Source organism: Xiphophorus maculatus, chromosome 4 (genome assembly GCF_002775205.1).
Source record: "Xiphophorus maculatus strain JP 163 A chromosome 4, X_maculatus-5.0-male, whole genome shotgun sequence".
Taxonomy (NCBI): domain Eukaryota; kingdom Metazoa; phylum Chordata; class Actinopteri; order Cyprinodontiformes; family Poeciliidae; genus Xiphophorus; species Xiphophorus maculatus.
The window spans coordinates 25,280,473-25,299,230 of NC_036446.1; the positions used below are offsets into that span (position 1 = coordinate 25,280,473).

General features: G+C 41.7%; 2 protein-coding genes across 2 annotated transcripts in view; both read left to right on the forward strand.

Moving 5' to 3' along the window:
* LOC102232583 (E3 SUMO-protein ligase PIAS1-like) overlaps positions 1-9,509 on the forward strand; it is a 66,075-nt gene extending 56,566 nt beyond the window's left edge. Inside the window, exons 10-14 of the mRNA XM_023332453.1 lie at positions 402-538; positions 834-1,086; positions 1,709-1,848; positions 2,706-2,746; positions 4,039-9,509. Of these exons, the coding sequence (XP_023188221.1) occupies positions 402-538; positions 834-1,086; positions 1,709-1,848; positions 2,706-2,746; positions 4,039-4,395 (928 nt within the window). The 3' untranslated portion in view covers positions 4,396-9,509. The remainder of the gene's footprint in view (positions 1-401; positions 539-833; positions 1,087-1,708; positions 1,849-2,705; positions 2,747-4,038) is intronic.
* An 848-nt stretch (positions 9,510-10,357) lies between these two features.
* LOC102232324 (relaxin-3 receptor 1-like) lies at positions 10,358-11,935 on the forward strand. Its single transcript, XM_005814964.2, has one exon. It carries the CDS (start codon positions 10,522-10,524, stop codon positions 11,503-11,505), a length of 984 nt encoding a protein of 327 aa, XP_005815021.1. The 5' UTR covers positions 10,358-10,521; the 3' UTR covers positions 11,506-11,935.
* The last annotated feature ends 6,823 nt before the right edge of the window (positions 11,936-18,758 follow it).

Consider the following 18,758-nt stretch of genomic DNA (forward strand, 5'->3'; position numbering starts at 1 on the left):
TTGATATTTGTCACAGAAAGTGGGACGAACCGTCTCTCAGTGACGGGCTGATTCTTACAAAATGACTAAATATTAAATGGGATCTTGAGGCACATGTTCATCGCAGCCTGTCACAAAGAGACAACTTGTTCCCATATGCTGCATTTTTCTTCGCTGCATTTCTGTCCCTCTTTAAAGCCAAGACTTTTAGACATTTTTTGATCTGCGGCCATTTTTTTAAGCTTGTCACTTCCTTTCTATCCGTACGTTTGGAGCGAACTTTGAAAGAGAATGTGCTGCGTCGGTCTGGAAGATGCTTTTAAAAAAAATAAAATACGATTAAGATCATCTGGTTGATTTCAGATTTCCATTTAAAATGAATTATTTTAAGCTAACCCTTGCCTGCCTGTGTCTTCTTCTAGACTTTTTGTAGAGATCTTGAACAGCTGCTCAGACTGTGATGAGATCCAGTTTAAGGAGGATGGCAGCTGGGCCCCCATGAGGTCTAAGAAGGAAGTGCAGGAGGTCTCCTCAGCTTCCCTTAACAACGGGCTGGATGGTGAGTTTTGTGGGATGGGAAGCCAAGTCAGCTTGGAATACAAAGTTGCTAAAAAAGAAAACCAAACAGATTAACGTTTATCCTCTGCTACTTGGTTTGCATTGTCCGTTTTAATTTGCCAAATTGTCAGTAATATTACCTTTGAATAAAATGCCTCTATTCCAACAAACACCCTGTGATTCATGTTCAGCAGAGCAGATGAGTTTTCTGAGGTTTAGAGAACCTTCAGGGTTTTTCTCAGGCTCCTTTCTCTGTAAATCCCGACACAAACTGAGACGTCTGTGCTTCCCCTCAGGCTCCTGTCGGACGTCTGAAGGCTCAGATCAGCACAGCTCCTCGTCCTCCAGCCACAGCGACAGCAGCCACAGCAAAAAGTTGGAAGTGATCGACCTGACACTCGACAGCTCCTCGGACGAAGAAGAACCAGATTCCCCGCCACTGCCTCCTCCTCCTCCTCCTCGTCCACCTTCCTCTGCAACACTTCCTCCTCCAGTCAAAAGAGCGTGTCCGTCTCTGTCGCCGACCTCGCCGCCTGTCATAAACAAAGGGTGGGTCAACCACAGAAGCAGGGCTGGACGTGTATTGCGTCGTTTATCACTTATCGCGATACATGTCTTATCACGGTAGAAATTTTGATTTATTTTTGTCATGATAAATTTTAATTTAAAACCCTCCAAAACGGTCTGTATAGTTGGGATTGTTAGTTTGACTCTTTCTCCACCGTTTGCTCAATGAGAGTATCAATAAATTTGAAAATACGACTTGATCGCAAATCACAGTTCTTTAAATGACTTGCCTCCTAAAGAATCTTACTACTTAAAGGGAATGTTTTTCAAGAGCAGTTTTTGTGGTGAAGCTTAAAGGATGACCTCACCAACCGTAAACAATAAAAACCCAGAATAAGGAAAATTTTGTTGACTTTTAATTGAGCAAAGTAGCATTAAATACAGAGTTGTTTTTTTTTTCATTGCTACCTTTTCTGCCAGATTAACATTCATGAAGTCTCTACTGCTTCATTTGGCCTTGGTGAATCTTGCGTTGGTGTTTGGGGCTTAGTGGAGGGTGCAGAATGCTGGCTGTACCCCAGCATTCTGCACAAAGGGAAAGCGTGACGGTCGGTGCAGCAGTCCTCTGACCTCTTTGTGTTTTCCGTGCACACGCGCTCTGCAGGGTGTTGAACCTGCACCACCAGGCATCTCCCGCCAGCTGCACCCCCAGCATGACAGCCATGGACACCAACTACATCCCTCCGGTGCCCCCACTCATCCAGGACTACAGGCCCTACTACCACACCCCCAACGACCTGTCAGGTAACAACCACACACTCAGGAATCCAGAAACGTTTTCCAAATTCGGATAAATATAGAATATATCTGTTAATCCAAACTTTCTTCCCTGTCCCATTGTCATTCTGTGTCTTTTCTTCTCTCTGGCCTTCCTTCCTCTTGTTCCCTTCCTGTCCATTTTTCTGTCTTTCCTTTCTTTTTCTCTCTTTTTTCCTTATATGGGCCCCTCACCGTGCCCTTCCTGTCTGGTGTCCTTCCTCTCTTTGTTTTCCTTGTTTGTGTTTTTTCTGCTGTACTAATCTTTTTCCATCCTTCTTTCTGTCTTTTCTTCTTAATCTGTTTCTTGTTGTTTCCTCCGTATCTCCATTGGCCATGACCTCTATTTTTTTTACCTGTTCTGACCTTCCATCTTTCTTTCTTTCTCTCCTCTGTCATGTCTTCCCTTGTTTCTTTCTTTATTTTTAGTTCTGTCCTTTCGTTCATCCTTTCCTCCCTTGTTTTCAGTTTCTTCTTACTTTCTTGTGCCCTTACTTATTTTTCTAGAAAGTTGGATGTGGAAAAGTATAGATATGAACAACATGGAGGAAACTTATCTGGAAATTTTGGACCAATTAAACAATAGTTGTCAGATACCACAGAAGAAGAACGCTTTGGACTGATGACTTGTTAAGAATGAGCTGTAAAAGGTTTTTGTTTTTGTGGGTGGGCGAACCTGATGTGAGACCTGTCCACATCAGCTCATTGAACTCATGAATTTTTCACTTGAGAATTTCCACTTCATTTTTTTGTACCATTTTTGCCTGCAGGTTTACGCTGGCGTGTGCCATCCTCCCATTTCTAGATGTAATCAACACCGACTTTCCTTTGTGCTTATTTTCCAGAGTTGAATTTCTTCTCTTTTCTTCAAGGAGACAATCATCAGGTATGTTCAACTGTGTTCTGTGTGTCGTGTAGCACAGGAATACCCCCCACTCCTCAAACACTTATGTATTTTTTGTTGTTGTTATTAAAGCGCCCTCTCTACTTTCACCATACGAAGCCAGCCACCGGTGGGTTCTCAGTGACGAGATGTCCCCCGTCATAAAAAGAAATTATTTAAAAAGACATATCCTAATTCTGAGTAACCCGCTTAAAATTTTTATTTGACCTGTCTGAAACCTGATGATGGGGGAGAACTTCACATAAAATCCTTCCTGTACTCTGTGTTCCCTTTTTTTTTTTTTTTTTTACTGCTTTTACTGCTGGCTCTTAGTCTCAATCTATACAGGGAGCCGCGAGAGCAAAACATTTGATAAATGAAAGCCGTCTGGTGCAGAAAGTCGTGAGATATCCTGCTGCTTTCACTACGCCGTATCGGCGTCGGAGATTTCTGCTGCCAGCCTGAAACAATGAAGCTGAAGGGATTTTAAATATGACTCACAGTGTTGGAAATGTTTCGTCTGACATGTCACCTTTGGAAGAGAAGACGGTCAGAAGCAAATGCTTCAATTATATTTGACACCAAAACATTGCCAACTATTTCCTTTTTTATTTTTTCTTATACATTAAGGGTGTTCAAAGTGGGGTGCGCTGGCCATTTGCCACAATTCAAGAATAAATTAGATCAAAATTATGACTTTTAAATCGAAATCTATTTTAAAAAGTGTTAAAATGCAACACAAAGGGATCATCTTTTTTCTCGTTTTCTGCTTTCCTTATTTTGTCATGGTGACTACGAACACATCTATTCTAAAGTACACCTTGGTGCACCCAAATCTGCTTTTAATTGTTGCAGTAAAACTTGGATAAATACTGGAAGCGTTTTCAAATGAAGACTGACCGAGATCCTGTTTTTAATGCTGAGGATAGTCAAAAGAAATGTTTTCACTTTTCTTCATTCGAGCCCAAAGTAGCAATAAGCGAACGGGATGCCTTTCGTTTAACAAGAAAAACCACTTAAAGTTTTGGATCTACGATGCAGTTCCTACAAAAGAGTTGGATTACTTCATTTAGTTAAAACAGTTTATGCTTAGCTTGTTGGTGAAAAGGTGGAAAAAATATTAAATTTTTGGTCATTTTAGTTTTTAAAAAATGACATTCTTTTGTCCTGTGAGTAGTTTTGAGGTGACGATTTTGGCCAACATGACAAAAAGAACACACACACGCCTACACACACATATATATTTATATAAAATGCTGTCCCACTAACAGCTCTTCCTCATTGCCGCCCTGCAGCATTACAACATGGTCATGGCGGCGGCGGCGGCTGCCTCGGCCTCAGAGGACCACGAGCTCCTCCTCAACCGCTTCCTGCCCTACAGCACCTCCTCGTCGGCCTCCCAGCTGTTCCTCGACCAATCAGGTACCCCCTCGCTGACGGCGCCGACCAACGGGATGAGCAACACGGGCGGCGGCGGCTTGGTCTCATCCAATAGCCTTCGAGACACTCACTCCACACACTCGTCGTCTTCGCACTCGTCCTCACACCCGTCCTCACACACACACCCCGGGGTGGTGGCCAGTCGAAGCAGCGCCGAAGCGGCAGTGGCAGCTATCTACGGCGGGATACCTGACGTCATATCGCTGGACTGACCCGAGGCGGGGGGCGACGCTCTGGGCCCGGCGTGAATGCAGCGTCACGCCGGGCCCGATGCGGCCCGCAGGGTAAACGTTTCTTTTTTTCTTTTTTTTTTTGCTCCAGAGATTAGACCGGCCCCAAGTCATCGAACTCTTGTCAGCCTTTTTGGAGCCATAATATGGAGAAAAGCACTAAATATCTAAGTGGGTGACATCACTTAAAGGGAGAGTAGCAGGGAGGGATGTGGACTTGGTGTTACTGACCTCAGATGAGAAACCAGTCCGAACGTTTGGACCACATCTGATCTTTACTGGTACAAACTTGGCACAAACAGCGGAGATGCTGCCCGAGTGAAAAAAAACACAGGGTTGAAGGGTTCCTTATTGTTTTTTTCAAGGCGCAGCACCGTGACCAGAGAACAAAATCTATTTTCCTCTTTTACTTTTCTAAGTCGGAACGTTTTCAGTGTAGTGAGCTGCTTCTGTCGCTGTTCCCAGGCGGAGGACTGGACCTCCTTTCCCTTCAACACCTGCTGCCATGTTTGCTTAACTTTCCATCCGCATCTCCAACAGCAACCACGTTCCTTTTTTTCCCCTCTTCGACCTCCTGTCCAGATTCATTGTGTATTTTGTTTTTCTCTATAATGAGACTGAATTAACAGTTGAATCATGTTGTAGTAGTTTTAATATTCTTTTTAACTTATGTATGATATTTAAACAGTGAAATATGCATTCCCCTTGACTTTCAGGTTGATTCTGTGTTGGTTATTTTCACTCCTTGTAAAGAATCTGCCGGCATACAGCATTTAAACTGTTGAAGCTATTTATACTTGCCAATTCTGACTTTTAGCTGGAAGACTTTTTTTTTTTTTTGCACAATGCCAAAAAGTAGGTACTAATATGAAAGTGATCTGAGTGCTGTTGAATGTGTGTGGGTGTGTGTGTGTGTGTGTGTGTGTGTCAGTGTTTTCAGTCCGTTTCTCCGGGCTCAGTGTGTTGCTTCACGTCTCTTGCGGCTGACTGTCATAAAAGGATTTTCCGACGTAGCCGGTCGTAGCAACGCCGGGCCTTTTAAAGACACAGGCGTCCACAGCATGCGACCAAGCTTAAAGCAGTGCCTGTTTATTATGTGCGCGTGTTTGAGGAACATTAAAGTAATGTCTTAAAATCGTCACTTTTTCTTTTGCATCTGACGTTTTTGAACCTACGGCTGGTTTTCCGCACCCATCCGGGGGGAAAGCTGAGTCAGGACGGCTTGCGGGTGACGTCTTGAGAAGTGAAAGAAGGCGGCCTCGGCAGGTCGACGCGGGCTCCGCTCCGAATTAGACGGTTTAAAAATGCATGGCCTGTCAGGAGAAAGCCTCGAGTGTTTGGAGCAAAGCGCGTTCGCTGCTTTTCACGCATGGTTTGCTCGTGAATGTACATTTTTAAAACAACACACACTTTCGTTTTGTCGTTATCGAAGCCGTGTTTCCCCGTCGTCCTTTAAATGTTCCCAGCGTCTGGCGTCATGAGCGTCTCTCTGACGCCCCGCTTCCAGGCGCCGGAATCAGGCAGCGCCTAATTATCCCAGCGATCATGAGATAATGGGCTCTGACAGCGGCTCCCGTCACCTCACCTCCCTCCTCCCGCCGCCCCGTCCCATTCCTCGATAACCGGACGGGAATCTGACACGGGGTGACCTCCTCCCTTCTCCCCCTCTTCCCTCCACTTGGCATTTCTAACTCCATTCCCCGCTCTGCTCATGGGAACCAACTCCTGCCTCTCCATCATCTGCTGGAACAAGTTCTTTTAGTGTATTTCCTGTGTTGTGCAGTATTTTATTTATTTTGTACCCTTCGTGTCTATATATTGAATTTTCTTTTCTTTTTTTTTTACAAATTGCTCAGTGGCTGAAAGCGAGTGTGAGTCACTGTCATGTGGGAGCCGGTGGTGAAAAGATTTTATTTAATATGCGTTGAATAATTGTTTAGCAGCAGCTCGACTACTCAGAAAGGTGTTGTGATGATTCTCTAGGGAAATAAATGCCACCGTGCATTTACTCGGTAGCAGACTCTGGTAATCCTTTTATGGGCACAAACGAATGCTTAATTAATTCATGCGTGATTAATTGTTTCTTTTGAATTAATTGTGTTGTGTGTTCCGGAATGCAGCGATGTAGAAAGGAGTGCGGGAAAAAAAAAAAATAGGCTGCACAACCAGAAACCCAGCAGACAAATCCAAACATCAGGTAGTTTTCCGAGGCTGCCATCAGCTTCAGCTGTTTGGCAGATAATGACATAAAGAATAAAGATGATGCACATTAAACACGCTGGTAGGCATGGGCTGGTTTCCACTATGTTTCATGTCCTCTTAATTTGAAAGTGCAGAGAGGAAGTGCCTGTCTGTTTGGAGCAGGTGTGGGAACCAGCGCCACCTATCGCTTTCTGTGTTAATGCTATTTTGAAGCTGAAGTTTGAAAGTACACGTTGCTCTTACACAGACAACTCAGTTATTTTCTGTGCATAAACTCTCAAAGTGTCATAAAATTGATCAAATGTTTATTCTATGTTTTGGCTAGCCTTATAAGGCTGAATGGACCATTATTTATGCCGCATTTCTGAAATCTCTACAACGTAACGTTTCATTTTTCTTCAAAAACCTGCAACATTTTACCCCCATTTTTTGTCTTTCACCCCCTGGTGGAGGACTGAGGCATTGCAGATGACCTGTGGAGGTTTTTCTAGAAGTCCAAGATTATCTGCAGGAATCTGATGGGAGTTTTTAAGCTGCACAAAGTGGTTTTCTTTGAGTTGGTTACAGTCAGATGTGTGTAGAGTAACACGACGTTTTGCTCAACCAAGAGAAGCACTATGTTAGGATTTTTTTTTTTTTACTCAAGTAAAAGTAAAACTTTGCCATACAAGAAATTAGTAAGGTGAGAGTAAAAAAGTATTCCATCAAAATGTTACTCATGTACTTAGTAATTGTTTGATTGCAACATCTGATGTAATATTTAAAAGTTGTGGCAGCAGATAAACAAAAATCTAAAGTCATGTTCACATTGTGGTATTTTATAGACAAAAGGAAAAATATGCAAATAAGTAAAATTCTCACTTTTCTGGTCACTGATAAAAAGTAAACATGAAAAAACATTAAAAAAAAAAAAAAAAAAAAAAAGACAAAGCATCACCACAAATAAATACAGCACAGAGCTTTTTATTTTGACCCTTCGTTGAGATAAACATATGGCTTAATATGTTTCACACAATCAGTTGAAAAAAACTGCCAGTGTGCTCGCAAAACAGTTTTTAAAAGTGTTGTTAGTAAATTATTAAGTGTGCAATTTGATTTTTAAGTCATACAGATAATTATTTTTATTGGGAAATTATTTTTTTTTTTAAAAGTATCCTAACATGTGACTTATGATACAAATTTTTTTTATTATTATTTTCCTAAATCTTTCAAATTAGCAGTTCAAACAAAATTCGACTATGTCTTAAGTTGAGCTTTAAACGGTGATGTGCAAGTATCAAAATCAAAGTGACAACTCAAGCAGGTTGTAATAATTTTTCTTTTTCGCTTTTTAGCATTATTTTAAAGGAGTTAGATTGTTTTTATATAGTTTTAAGTATTTGTTAATGGCATAGTGAACACTGTGGGATTTCTTTCCAGGTTGTCATAGTGAGAGACTCCTCCATGCCTGCAGGCCACACGTCGGTAAACAACCGTCTCATTTTTAGGTCTGCCTTGTACATATTCACACCAACTCAGCCCGTTTACCTCATTTTACCATCTGGCACCAGTTCAGGGCTTGTCTGTTTGCTCTTCAATAATACTGAAAAATACATTGGGAGGGCCTGAAAAGCTCCCGTCTGCTTTTAACTGAAGCCGAAAGAGCTGTTTGTATCCGAGTTTAACGGCGCCCTGTTGTTTTGAGTGCGGAGAGGCAGCCAAGCTGTCCCCCCTTCTCCAACATCCTTTGTATAATGGAACAAAATAAATCTCCATTTGAGAATTTTAAATTTATCCTGATTATGAAACCAAAACAGGACATTCTTCCTAAATAAAACTTTTAAAAACCAGCTTCTTTTGGCCTGGAAAGCAAAGCAGAGTCCTGCAGGGCTTCTGGATGGAGCTGCAGAGTTTCCTTGCAGACCATCAAGGAGTCGGTTAATAATTAATTGTTTGGCTCATCATTCAGACTTATAGACAGCATGTGCCTTTATTCTAAAGTGTTACCAGATTCCTGCTGCTCCCCCCCCTCCCGTGTTGGGATACTTGACGAGACAGTCACTGTAACTGAAAGCATTTGATTGCGGCTTAATTTATTGAAGCTTCTGTCCTCACTCTCGTCATGCTGCTGACTTCATGACGGCCAGGGGGCGCCAGAGCAAACTGTGTTGAATGTGTTTCTGCTCAAACATCACAAGCTTCTGTGTGGGATTGCCAAAAACGACAAAGTTGGATCTCCTCCTGGTTTCCCTCTAATGTTATTATTATTATTTCTTTTTTTTTGTTGTTGTTTTTTTTTGTGGCTCTTTAACAGTGAAACTCTGGGAAAGCGGCTCCTCTCTTTGGTCATCCTCACCTTAACTTAAAGGGAAAAAGTGTTTATATTCTGTCAGTATGGGAAAACCCTGAAAACTGAGCGTTCAGATCCGAACGTGAGCCGTTCGATGTCCTCTCGTATGCTTCTGTTTTTGTGTGTGTGTGTGTGTGTGCGTCACTTCAGAGCGAAAGGAATAAAAATAATTTATATATTTTTTAGAAAACGGAAGTTGTAAAACAAAACAAAAAAAGAAAAAAAAAAGACGACTGTGGCCAATAAAGAGTCTCACACAACGGAAATGATCTCCTTAGACGGACTCGAGTCGACATCTGCACTCACTGCCTTAACAGGTTTCACAGCTCCAGTCTGAGAGACAGAAAAACTTGTTTTAACAAAAAAAAAAAAAATCAAATAAATAAATAAGAAAAAGGCTTTTCATGGAGGGAAGGAGGAAGACGGTGTACAGTAGACCCATGTCAGTTTGTACAAATTTACCAAGTGAAAAAAATATTTATTACCTGCATTGGAAGAAATTGTTTACTTATTGAATGTTACTTGTTTATGTAGAAAAGTAGATGTAATAAAATGCATTCTGCTACATCTGCGTGTTTCAATTTATTTCTGGAATTTTGGGGGTTTTTTCATTTAAAAAAGAAGCTAATTTATCTCTTGCTGAAAAGTCGCTGTTCGGTTGATTTTGTCTTATTTCAATCTTATCAACCACTTGGTAAGATTTTCTACTAGTATTTTCCTTCATTGTGTCTGTTCTTCATTCTTTTCTTCCTTTCTCTCTTTCCTTCTTTATGTCCATCCTTACATTTTCCTCCCTTTTGTTCATTGTTTCTGTCCTTACTCCCTTTCTGTTGTCTCTTGTTGTTCACTTTATCATTTCCTCTTTCCAATTTCCTTCCTTCTATGTGTCCTTTCATGATCCTTTTCCTTCTTGTCCTCTTTTTCACCACCTTTCTTCCTTCCACTCTTTTTTTTTCAGATGTCATATAATAGTGAATTTTGTATTTTGAATGTAAAGCACTGAAAACTGGAGTTGGAGTTGAGTTTGGAAACGTCTTGCATTTTTACCGAGATGAATGTAGATGACCTTTCTCTGTCGCTTGGCCACTGGGTGGCAGCAGTGAGTTGTTGATGAACTTTCAGTTTATTTTGAAGGGGACTCACTCAGTTACGCATCCAATGTGCGGCTTCAGGTGCAACTTATCTAACAATGTCATCTCATCATCATTTATCCATTAGATTTTAACGAAACCATTTACGGTTTTTTTTTTTGTTTTGTTTGTTGTTTTGTTTTTTTATGCTTATGGAGAAGATGATTTGCGCTCGTTTGCGCGCAAGCCTGATGGTTCCAGCCTGCATGCTGCTCACCAATGAGCATCTAACCCCACCCATAGTCTAAAACAGAGAGAGAGGGGGAGAGAGAGAGACGGTGGGTGGAACTGTCCTGTCATCAGGAGCCGCAGGGTGTCATATTAAACGATTGTGCGTCTTGAAGAGGAGATGAGAAGTTGGGATGGCAGCACTCCAAGCTGCGGCTCTGTTTGGGAATAAACGTTCAGGCGTTTAAATTAAACCTCCCCTCCCCAGATGCTGACAGTATGAGTGAAGCCAATGAGAGCGTCTTTCTGAACAGGTCACTGAGGCCGGACCTCTTCAGCAACCTGGAGGACATCGACGTGACGGCTGACGGAAGTCCGGTCCTCAGATTCCTCATCTGCCTCGTCTACTCCGTGGTGTGCGCCGCGGGGCTGGTTGGCAACCTGCTGGTCCTCTTCTTCATCAGGGTCACACAGGAGCGCAGGAAGTCCAGGGTCAACTTCTTTGTGCTCAACTTGGCGGTGACGGACCTGCAGTTCGTCCTCACGCTGCCCTTCTGGGCCGTGGACACCGTCATGGACTTCAGCTGGCCGTTCGGAGACGCGATGTGCAAGATCATCCTGTCGGTCACCGTCATGAACATGTACGCCAGCGTCTTCTTCCTCACCGCCATGAGCGTGACCCGCTACTGGTCGCTGGCCTCGGCTCTGAAGAACCGAACCGTGCAGAGGTCGTGCTCCGCCAAGTGGGTGTGCGCGGTGATCTGGACTCTGGCGACCGTGGCCACCGCGCCGACGTCGATTTTCTCCACGGTCACCAACGTGACGGGAGAGAAACTGTGCCTGCTCAGGTTTCCGGGCGGCCAGTACTGGCTGGCGGTTTACCACATCCAGAAAATAGTCGTGGGTTTTGTTCTACCCATGTCCATCGTGTCGGTCAGCTACTTCATGCTGCTGCGCATCATCCGCAAGCGCAGCATGAAGACCAGCAACCCCAAACGGAGATCCCAGGTGACCAAGTCCATCACCATCGTCATGCTGTCGTTCTTCTTCTGCTGGATGCCGAACCACGCCATCACCCTGTGGAGCGTCCTGGTCAAACTGAACTTTGCCAACTGGGACAGTGCGTATTACATCGTCCACACGTACGTGTTCCCGCTCACCGTGTGCCTGGCACACACCAACAGCTGCCTGAACCCGATCATTTACTGCCTCATGAGGAAGGAGTTTCGGGACAAACTGCGGGGTCTGGTCCGCAGGACATAGTGGTTTTAAAGGCTCAGGGAGCGACTTAATGACGCGCGTAATGTGTTCGGCAAACTGTAACCAAGGCGCACCGGATGCGCTAATCGGAACCCATCAGCTTCTGGTCGCTCATTTTTATGATGAGATTGTTCTGACTCGTTCAGAGCTACATGAATGTTTTACGTTAAATTATAAAGAAATTAATTTGCTACGTTGCTTTGTGAATATTTATGCGTCAAAAAAATTATAATTAAAAAAGTCGTCCACGGGTCGTGCGTAAAAGCGCGTCACAATCATCTGTGTATTATTGTGCTTTTGGTATTACTGGGCAGATAATGTGTGGTGAGTCGCTTTCCATTTTCATCTTTTAACTATAAGTGCATTTATAGAAAGCTGATGGAACCGTGCGCTACAGTATTCTCCCCCACCAAAAAAAAAAAAAAAAAAAAAACCAGAGCTAAAATGATTATTGTAACTAGGCAGCAAAACCTCGTGTGTGCCAATAAAACACAGCAAGTTCAGACTATTTTATTTATTTATTTTTTTGTCCAAGTGTCTTAAAGAGCGATGACAATCACATATTTTTGCTTTAGTCAAAGTTTGATATGATAGAAACGGCGAATAAAATCTATGTAAACAGAGCTGAGGGGCTCAGACATAAGCAGTACGCAGCGGAAATAGACTTTAAAATGGGCACCGATATTCCCCTCGGTGTGACGCATCACAGGAAATTAGTTACATGCACGCGCTAAACGCGTATGCAGTGAAATGACTGGGTTAGCCATTGACTGAACTGAATGTGTAATGCAACGACTTGACTAGAAAGAGACCAATTACCAACAGCCTCATTTTGTGTCACATTCAGTGCTGCGTTTCTTTCTTTTTTTTTTTTTATTAAAAAATGTCTGGCTTTGTTAAAAACAAGACTTTAGTTACTTTCACTGACTCTCATCTGAGACCCTTACCTCATTTACCTCAGAGAGATTTTTCTGACTCATTTGAACTGAAAAAATAAAAATTACACAGACATGAAAAAGCATTTGAGCACTGATGTCCTTCCACTTTGGTCGTTACCAATTCTTTGCAGATTAGTCTTTTCAAGTGTAAAAAAAACAAACAAAAAAGATCTTTGTAAATTGATTTTCCATCTGATCTTAACCTGTTAAAGTGACTTCCTTCAAGGCCATGCATTCTTTTGGAAAATGAAAAAGGGTAGTTGGTAAATAACTGATGACTTGCCGAGCACACGCGCAGACACACACGCACACACACATTGGAAGTGAAATAATTAACCAGGCACTAAAGTTCATGTTAAGTTCATGTTAATGAAATATGGCTGAGGCCTGGGAGTGGATGACAGTCATCAGAGGAAGAGCAGCGCATCCAAAAGTCTTCTTGCACGTTTGTCACATCACGTCTACAAACTTCGACATGGTTTACTGATGTTTTATGATGCATAATTTTTAATTAAATGTGTTCACAACTGAAGAAAAAGGAAAAGTGTGGCGTTCGTTTGTACTAAACCCCCTCAAATCATTTTTCCACTACATTTCCAATAATTTACCACACGAGAAATTGCTTTGATCTAAGCCATTCTTTTTGCAGCACTGGCTGCGTGTTTAGAGTCACAGTTTTTCAGAAATGTGAATATCTGCTGTAGTTGCATAAAAAAAAAAAAAAAAAAAAATTATTTTATTTATTTTTTGGATTCCCACCTGCGAATCTCTGCAGCTCCTCCAGAGTCGTGTACCTCTTGGCTGCTTCTTCTTGCCTGTCAGTTCAGGCGAACAGGAACGCTCGGGTCCGTCTGCAGCTTCTGCTTTCGGTTGATTGCTTGAGCAGAGCTCTGTTGGACGGTCGGAGCTTTCTAAAGTGTTTTCCTGCTTTAAACTTCGCTACAGCTGTCTGCTGCATTCCCTGGCCTTCGTTATGCTGTTTGTTCTCTAATTCTCTCCAAGGAACCTCCGAGGCTTCAGGAGTTGTCTGTCGCAAGGCCGTGAAATACGAGAGAACACACCGAGAATTACAAAATATAAGGTAAATAATTGTGAGACATAATCCCTAGTCAAGTACAAAACTTATAAAACATGGTTGTAAAAGTGGCTACTGTCCAAAGCAAGAGAATGGACCACAATCACACTCTGAAAGCCCAAACCAACACCTTTCCCTTCATACTTTGCTTCCAGGGATTCGGACATTCAGCTGAAAATAAATGTTCAATTGCTTTTGTTGATTTCTGAAGGTCTTTATTGTGTCTTTCTTTAGGCAATGATTTATTTTCATTTCTTTACTAACATCTTTGTTGGGTTTCCTTCTCTTAAACCGCTGAAAATTGAACTATGAATCATTCATAGTCCAAGCAGCGGTAGGTTTTTATCTCCATCAGCATTTAGCTGATGGCATCCTGTCACAAAAGATGCATCTAATTTGTTTGGATCAATCTGTGAGAAATACCTCAGATTTCCGGTTTGACAAGCACCTATAATAACTTTATTTATCAAAACGTGAGATGACGTAAATGAGTCAAATAACAGGATAATAATTTTTAAGCTTGTTAGAAATAGAAGAAAGAAAACATCAGACTGAAAGATACCATTTAGCAAATGACTGGAGAATCTGGAGTTTATCACATCAGACAGAAAATCTGAATTTGTGTCCAAATGTAAAACATCGGGGTACAGCTGACCCTTCCTCTCTGTCCTTGCACTGTGAAGTACAAGAGAGGTAGACCAGTTGCACAGCGGAGTTCTGAGCTGCTCCGCTGTGCAACATCGAAGGGACTCTGTCATAATTTTTTGAGCTGCAAAAATGATGAAAATATAAAGGCAGGAAAGATCCATCAGATTTTAATCTACTCCGCCATCTGGAAGCTGGTTGTTTGGCGAGATCTTAATTTTTCTGCATATTGCTGGTCTCAGATACGCCGTCGTCAGAATAAAAGCTTCTCCAGACCAGAATATAAAACAACCAAAAAGTCTACAACTCACCCGCAGCCTTGCAGAGCACGTCACTGAAGCAGCACAGGACCATCGTGATGCAGAGCAGAGACAGCTGAAGCCTAGAGGAGGGCTATGGACGTCCTCCTGGACGCTTGTGTGTGGGCGTGTGTGTAACCTGCATGGATGCAGCAAATCCTTTTAGTCGTGTGTGAGAACACTGCATGGATTTCAGGAACAATCGGTGACCGAAAAAAAAAAGAAAAACACAGAATTGGTTTGGAAACAGGACCAGCTCAAACTATGATAACCATCTGCGATTATTTGGGCAAAAATTGTTTCGAAAACATCTGTTCTGGTCAACGATTTATCAAGTTCAGACAATTTTTTTCCCCCCGCTACAAATTTCAGATGGGCTGGAAGAGTCATAATCTCAGCCCTACCAGCAAACGTCGCTGATCAGGATCAGACTCTAAACTTGTAACATTTTTGTCTTTTGCAACCGGAATATAAATTGTGTGCTTCAGAAACATCACGAGCTTCTTGTCCACCGTTTTGCTGCCTAATGCCAGCGGTAACTACGGTGATGTCATCATCCTAAATGCATGCAAAGTAATGTTTTTTTTCAGTGAACTTGAAAGAAGAAGAAGAAGAAGGAAAAAAAGAAAAACTAAATGTTCAGAAATCCAGTGGAAGTAGAAATCATTAACCACTCGGTAAACCTTCATTAGTTGAAAAATTCACCACCGGATTGTGTTTTAAAAAGGTCTGGAGTTAAGAGATTGTTTTTCAGCAGTTTGTATCTCAGACTAAAGTTTTTTGAGTAGCTGCTGACAGAAAATGAGCCTCTGAGCTCTTTCAAAGTGCCAAATAAAGTGCCGAAAGCAGCGAAACATCTGGGGTTTTGTCTGCCTCCTAAACTCCCCTATATTAACTCAGGAAGAAAGTATTTTGTTCAACCATTCTTTGGTCCCTGAAGAAACTATATAGGCTCGGCTTTTTTCTTATTCACGAGAAGCTCGCTGAGAAGGCCTCTTGTTTAGACCATGATTTGATATTTTTTTAATCGTGTAATTGTAGTAGCTCCAATTTCATCATATGTAGTTGCATTAAAAAGCAAGCAATTAATCTGAACATCTATGTCCAAGATTAATTTATGCAAATCTCTGAGGAGATACATTTCATAAAAATAACCACAAGGACAAACTCAGAAGCCAATACTTTCACCTTTATTAATCTTGTTCTCATTGTTTAAATACATTTTTCTTCTGTAAAATCTCAAAACGAAAACATTGAACAGGAGTGTTGGAGCCTGTTTTAAGACAAATACACAACAAACCATTGTATTTTTAGCTCATTGTTATCATGCATTTGTTTAGTTGCTGCTCCTGTTTCCAGTTTTCCTAGAAACAAATTGAAATAAAAAAGGAGGAAGTTTGAAACTTTACACATTCATCAATTCCCAATAGGCAATTTATAAATGTCTAAAATAAATGTAGTAAAAATTTAACAGGAAACAAAAAACAAAAAAACCCCCAAAAACCCAGGAGCCTGCATTGACGTAACTGTAGTATAAAACAGCTTTCATCGGGTCAGGACCTAAATCCACAACCACATCAGCTTAACGGGGCTCAGCTCTACGTCTGAGTCTGACCTTGAAAATCACTGCGTCTGTGTTTTTCTTTCAATTTTTCATCCTGTGGCAGCCCTGCTCTGTGTGTAGGTGATACACACATATAAGGTACAATATATAGGGGCAGGTTGTGGCTTAATGAGCTCTCCTCTCTGTTGTAATCAGGTGGAATGACCTTTAAAGAGCATCATAGTCATATTTTATTCTGATGGAAATGTAAACGTGTTGTAAAGAACGTAACCCTCAGATCTGCTGCGATCTAACAGTTATTATTATTATTATTAATATTAACATGAGAAAAATATTTTTCTCATATATAAGGCAATATATTGCCTTATATTGAAGTCAAGCAACTTTTTTAAAAAAAAAACTTGAGGAGTCCTTCCTTTATGGCTCATCATTTTTTTTAAGTTTGTTTTTTAACTGTCACTATGGTGTGATAGTATAACACGAGACAGGCAATCTGTGAAAAAATATGCATACACGAGTTGATTGGCAGCGCTAAGACCCTCCTCCTGGCTCTGATTGGTTGCTTGACCGAGCGGCAGTATGACCACAGGGAGGAAGCAGAGGAGCTTGATTCCCCCCCCCCCCCCCCCCCCCCCCCCCCCCACAGATTATCTGTCTTAAAAATATACTTTCACAACATAGTGACGGCGTTTTTATAAAGATTACATACTGCAGCTTTAAAATGCTTAATGCAAATGAGATGGTGATTAAATCCCACAGAAGGTGATTCCTGAGATTGTTGCTACTTAGTGTTTAACACAATGATCTTCTTCACCAGCTTGTACTGACTGAACTTTTCTCTATCTTTTTTTTTTTTTGTTACTATTTCTTTCTGCTATCCACGTAAATGTCTGTATGAAGCTGCTGTTGGGTTCTGCAAACTCCATTCGGGTTAGTGTAAGTCTGCAAGAGATCCGTGTAACTCTGTGATGCAATGTCCTGTGAAGTGGGGGAAACCTGGAGCCGGGGGCTGAGCTGACACACAGGTGTACAAGGCCAAGTTTCAGACTTCAGCATCAGTGAACGTAAACCTATTATACATTCCTCTCACTACTTTTAACCATTTACTTTTATACTTATTGCTTTGATGTATAGAACAGAGGGCGGTGCAGTGCCAAAGTGTTTTCAGGCTGAATAAAGAAACCGGAAACTACTCCAGACGGTCAGGGATGATGCTGCGTCCCTGCTCCAGCACACCTGAATCAAATGATTGGTATGTTACCAGGCGTTTGCTAAACTTTGCTAAAGAGGTCATTCAGTTACTCTGAAAACTGCAGGACAGATTTCAGGACTAGCGTTGGAGACCCCCTGATCCACATGAGCAAGAGAAAACTAAAGAGACAGAACTCCAGCTCTTTGGAATCAAGTTTATCCTTGAGCCTTCCTTCTTTTTTTTTTCCTCAGCCAGAAAGCTGAATGCTGGGCCGTCCAGTGACACTATGACCCAAAACCTACTGCCAACGCAATAAAGGAGTGATTGCAGTAAAAAAAAACAACAAAGGTGTTAGGACCTCAAGTCCACAGAAAATCGTAAAGAGTCCAAGCTTTTAATTGCTAAACTACTGTAGCTCTGACTGTTAGTTTCTGCTTTGATGTGTTCAAACCTGCTGACCAAATGCGTGATGCACCTTTTTTCTGTTGTACAGAGAAGCAACGACTTCTTCAACCATAATGTGTTTGTTTGGCACTTATTTCAGCCAGTGACATGCAAATCATTTCATATTCTGCAATGTGTTTATGATTGATGTTCTGTCTAAGTCATAAAAAAAATAATAAAAAGAATGATTAATGCGCGTGAGCAAAATTCAGCAGATGATCCAATTCCCATGCTCTATTGCATGTCTAGCAGCTTATCATGACCCAAAGCAATGTATGAGATAAAGAAGGAGTTGACTCTCATGTCTTCTGCCTGAGCAGAAACACATAAACCCCCTAAAACAATCAGGTTACCGACTCTCAGGAGCAGCTCTCTCTTGAAGGGCCGGTCTAGTCTCGAAAATGGCGTCTCTTGACATTTTGATAAGCGTCTCTAGTGTTTGCAGGTGCTTTAATCATGACCAGGCGCTCAGGTCTAATAAAGGTCGTCTCCTGAGCCGTGGAGGGCGTTGACATTTGGACAAAACATTAAAAGTGCTGATGAGGTCCGCCCGCAGGACGTTAAACAAGTCTCTGCTCACTGCGGAAGAGCACGGTGATTTAGAGGAAATACTTAACAAATATGTGCACAGTGTTGGTGCTCAAAGTGGATCTTTACTGTGATTAGTGGCCTGGTTTCCATAGTAATTAGGGATGCGCGATATAATGACATCAACATCAGTATCCGCTGGTTTTAGGATTTGTTTTTTTACCGTATCTGCTGATAAGTAAAACTGGATTGATATTAACAATCAATGTCTATATCCAATTTGTTGCTGTTTGTGTTGCTGAAGAGACATTGGGTGACGCAGCACAGGATTATTGGACGTCTAAATGATGCAGGGAAGCAATGGAGGCAGCGTGGTTGCTTTTATACGCTGTCAAAAACATAGGTAAAAAAAAAAAGAGTAATATTGGTAAATGTCAGCTGTCGGCTTTAACAGCAGTATTAATATTGGATATCAATATTGGTCCACATTTTTGTATCGGTCAATTCGTAGTATCACAATAACAATCCTATAGAAACAAAACCAAACATGGAGTGAATGCAGCAGGAATCA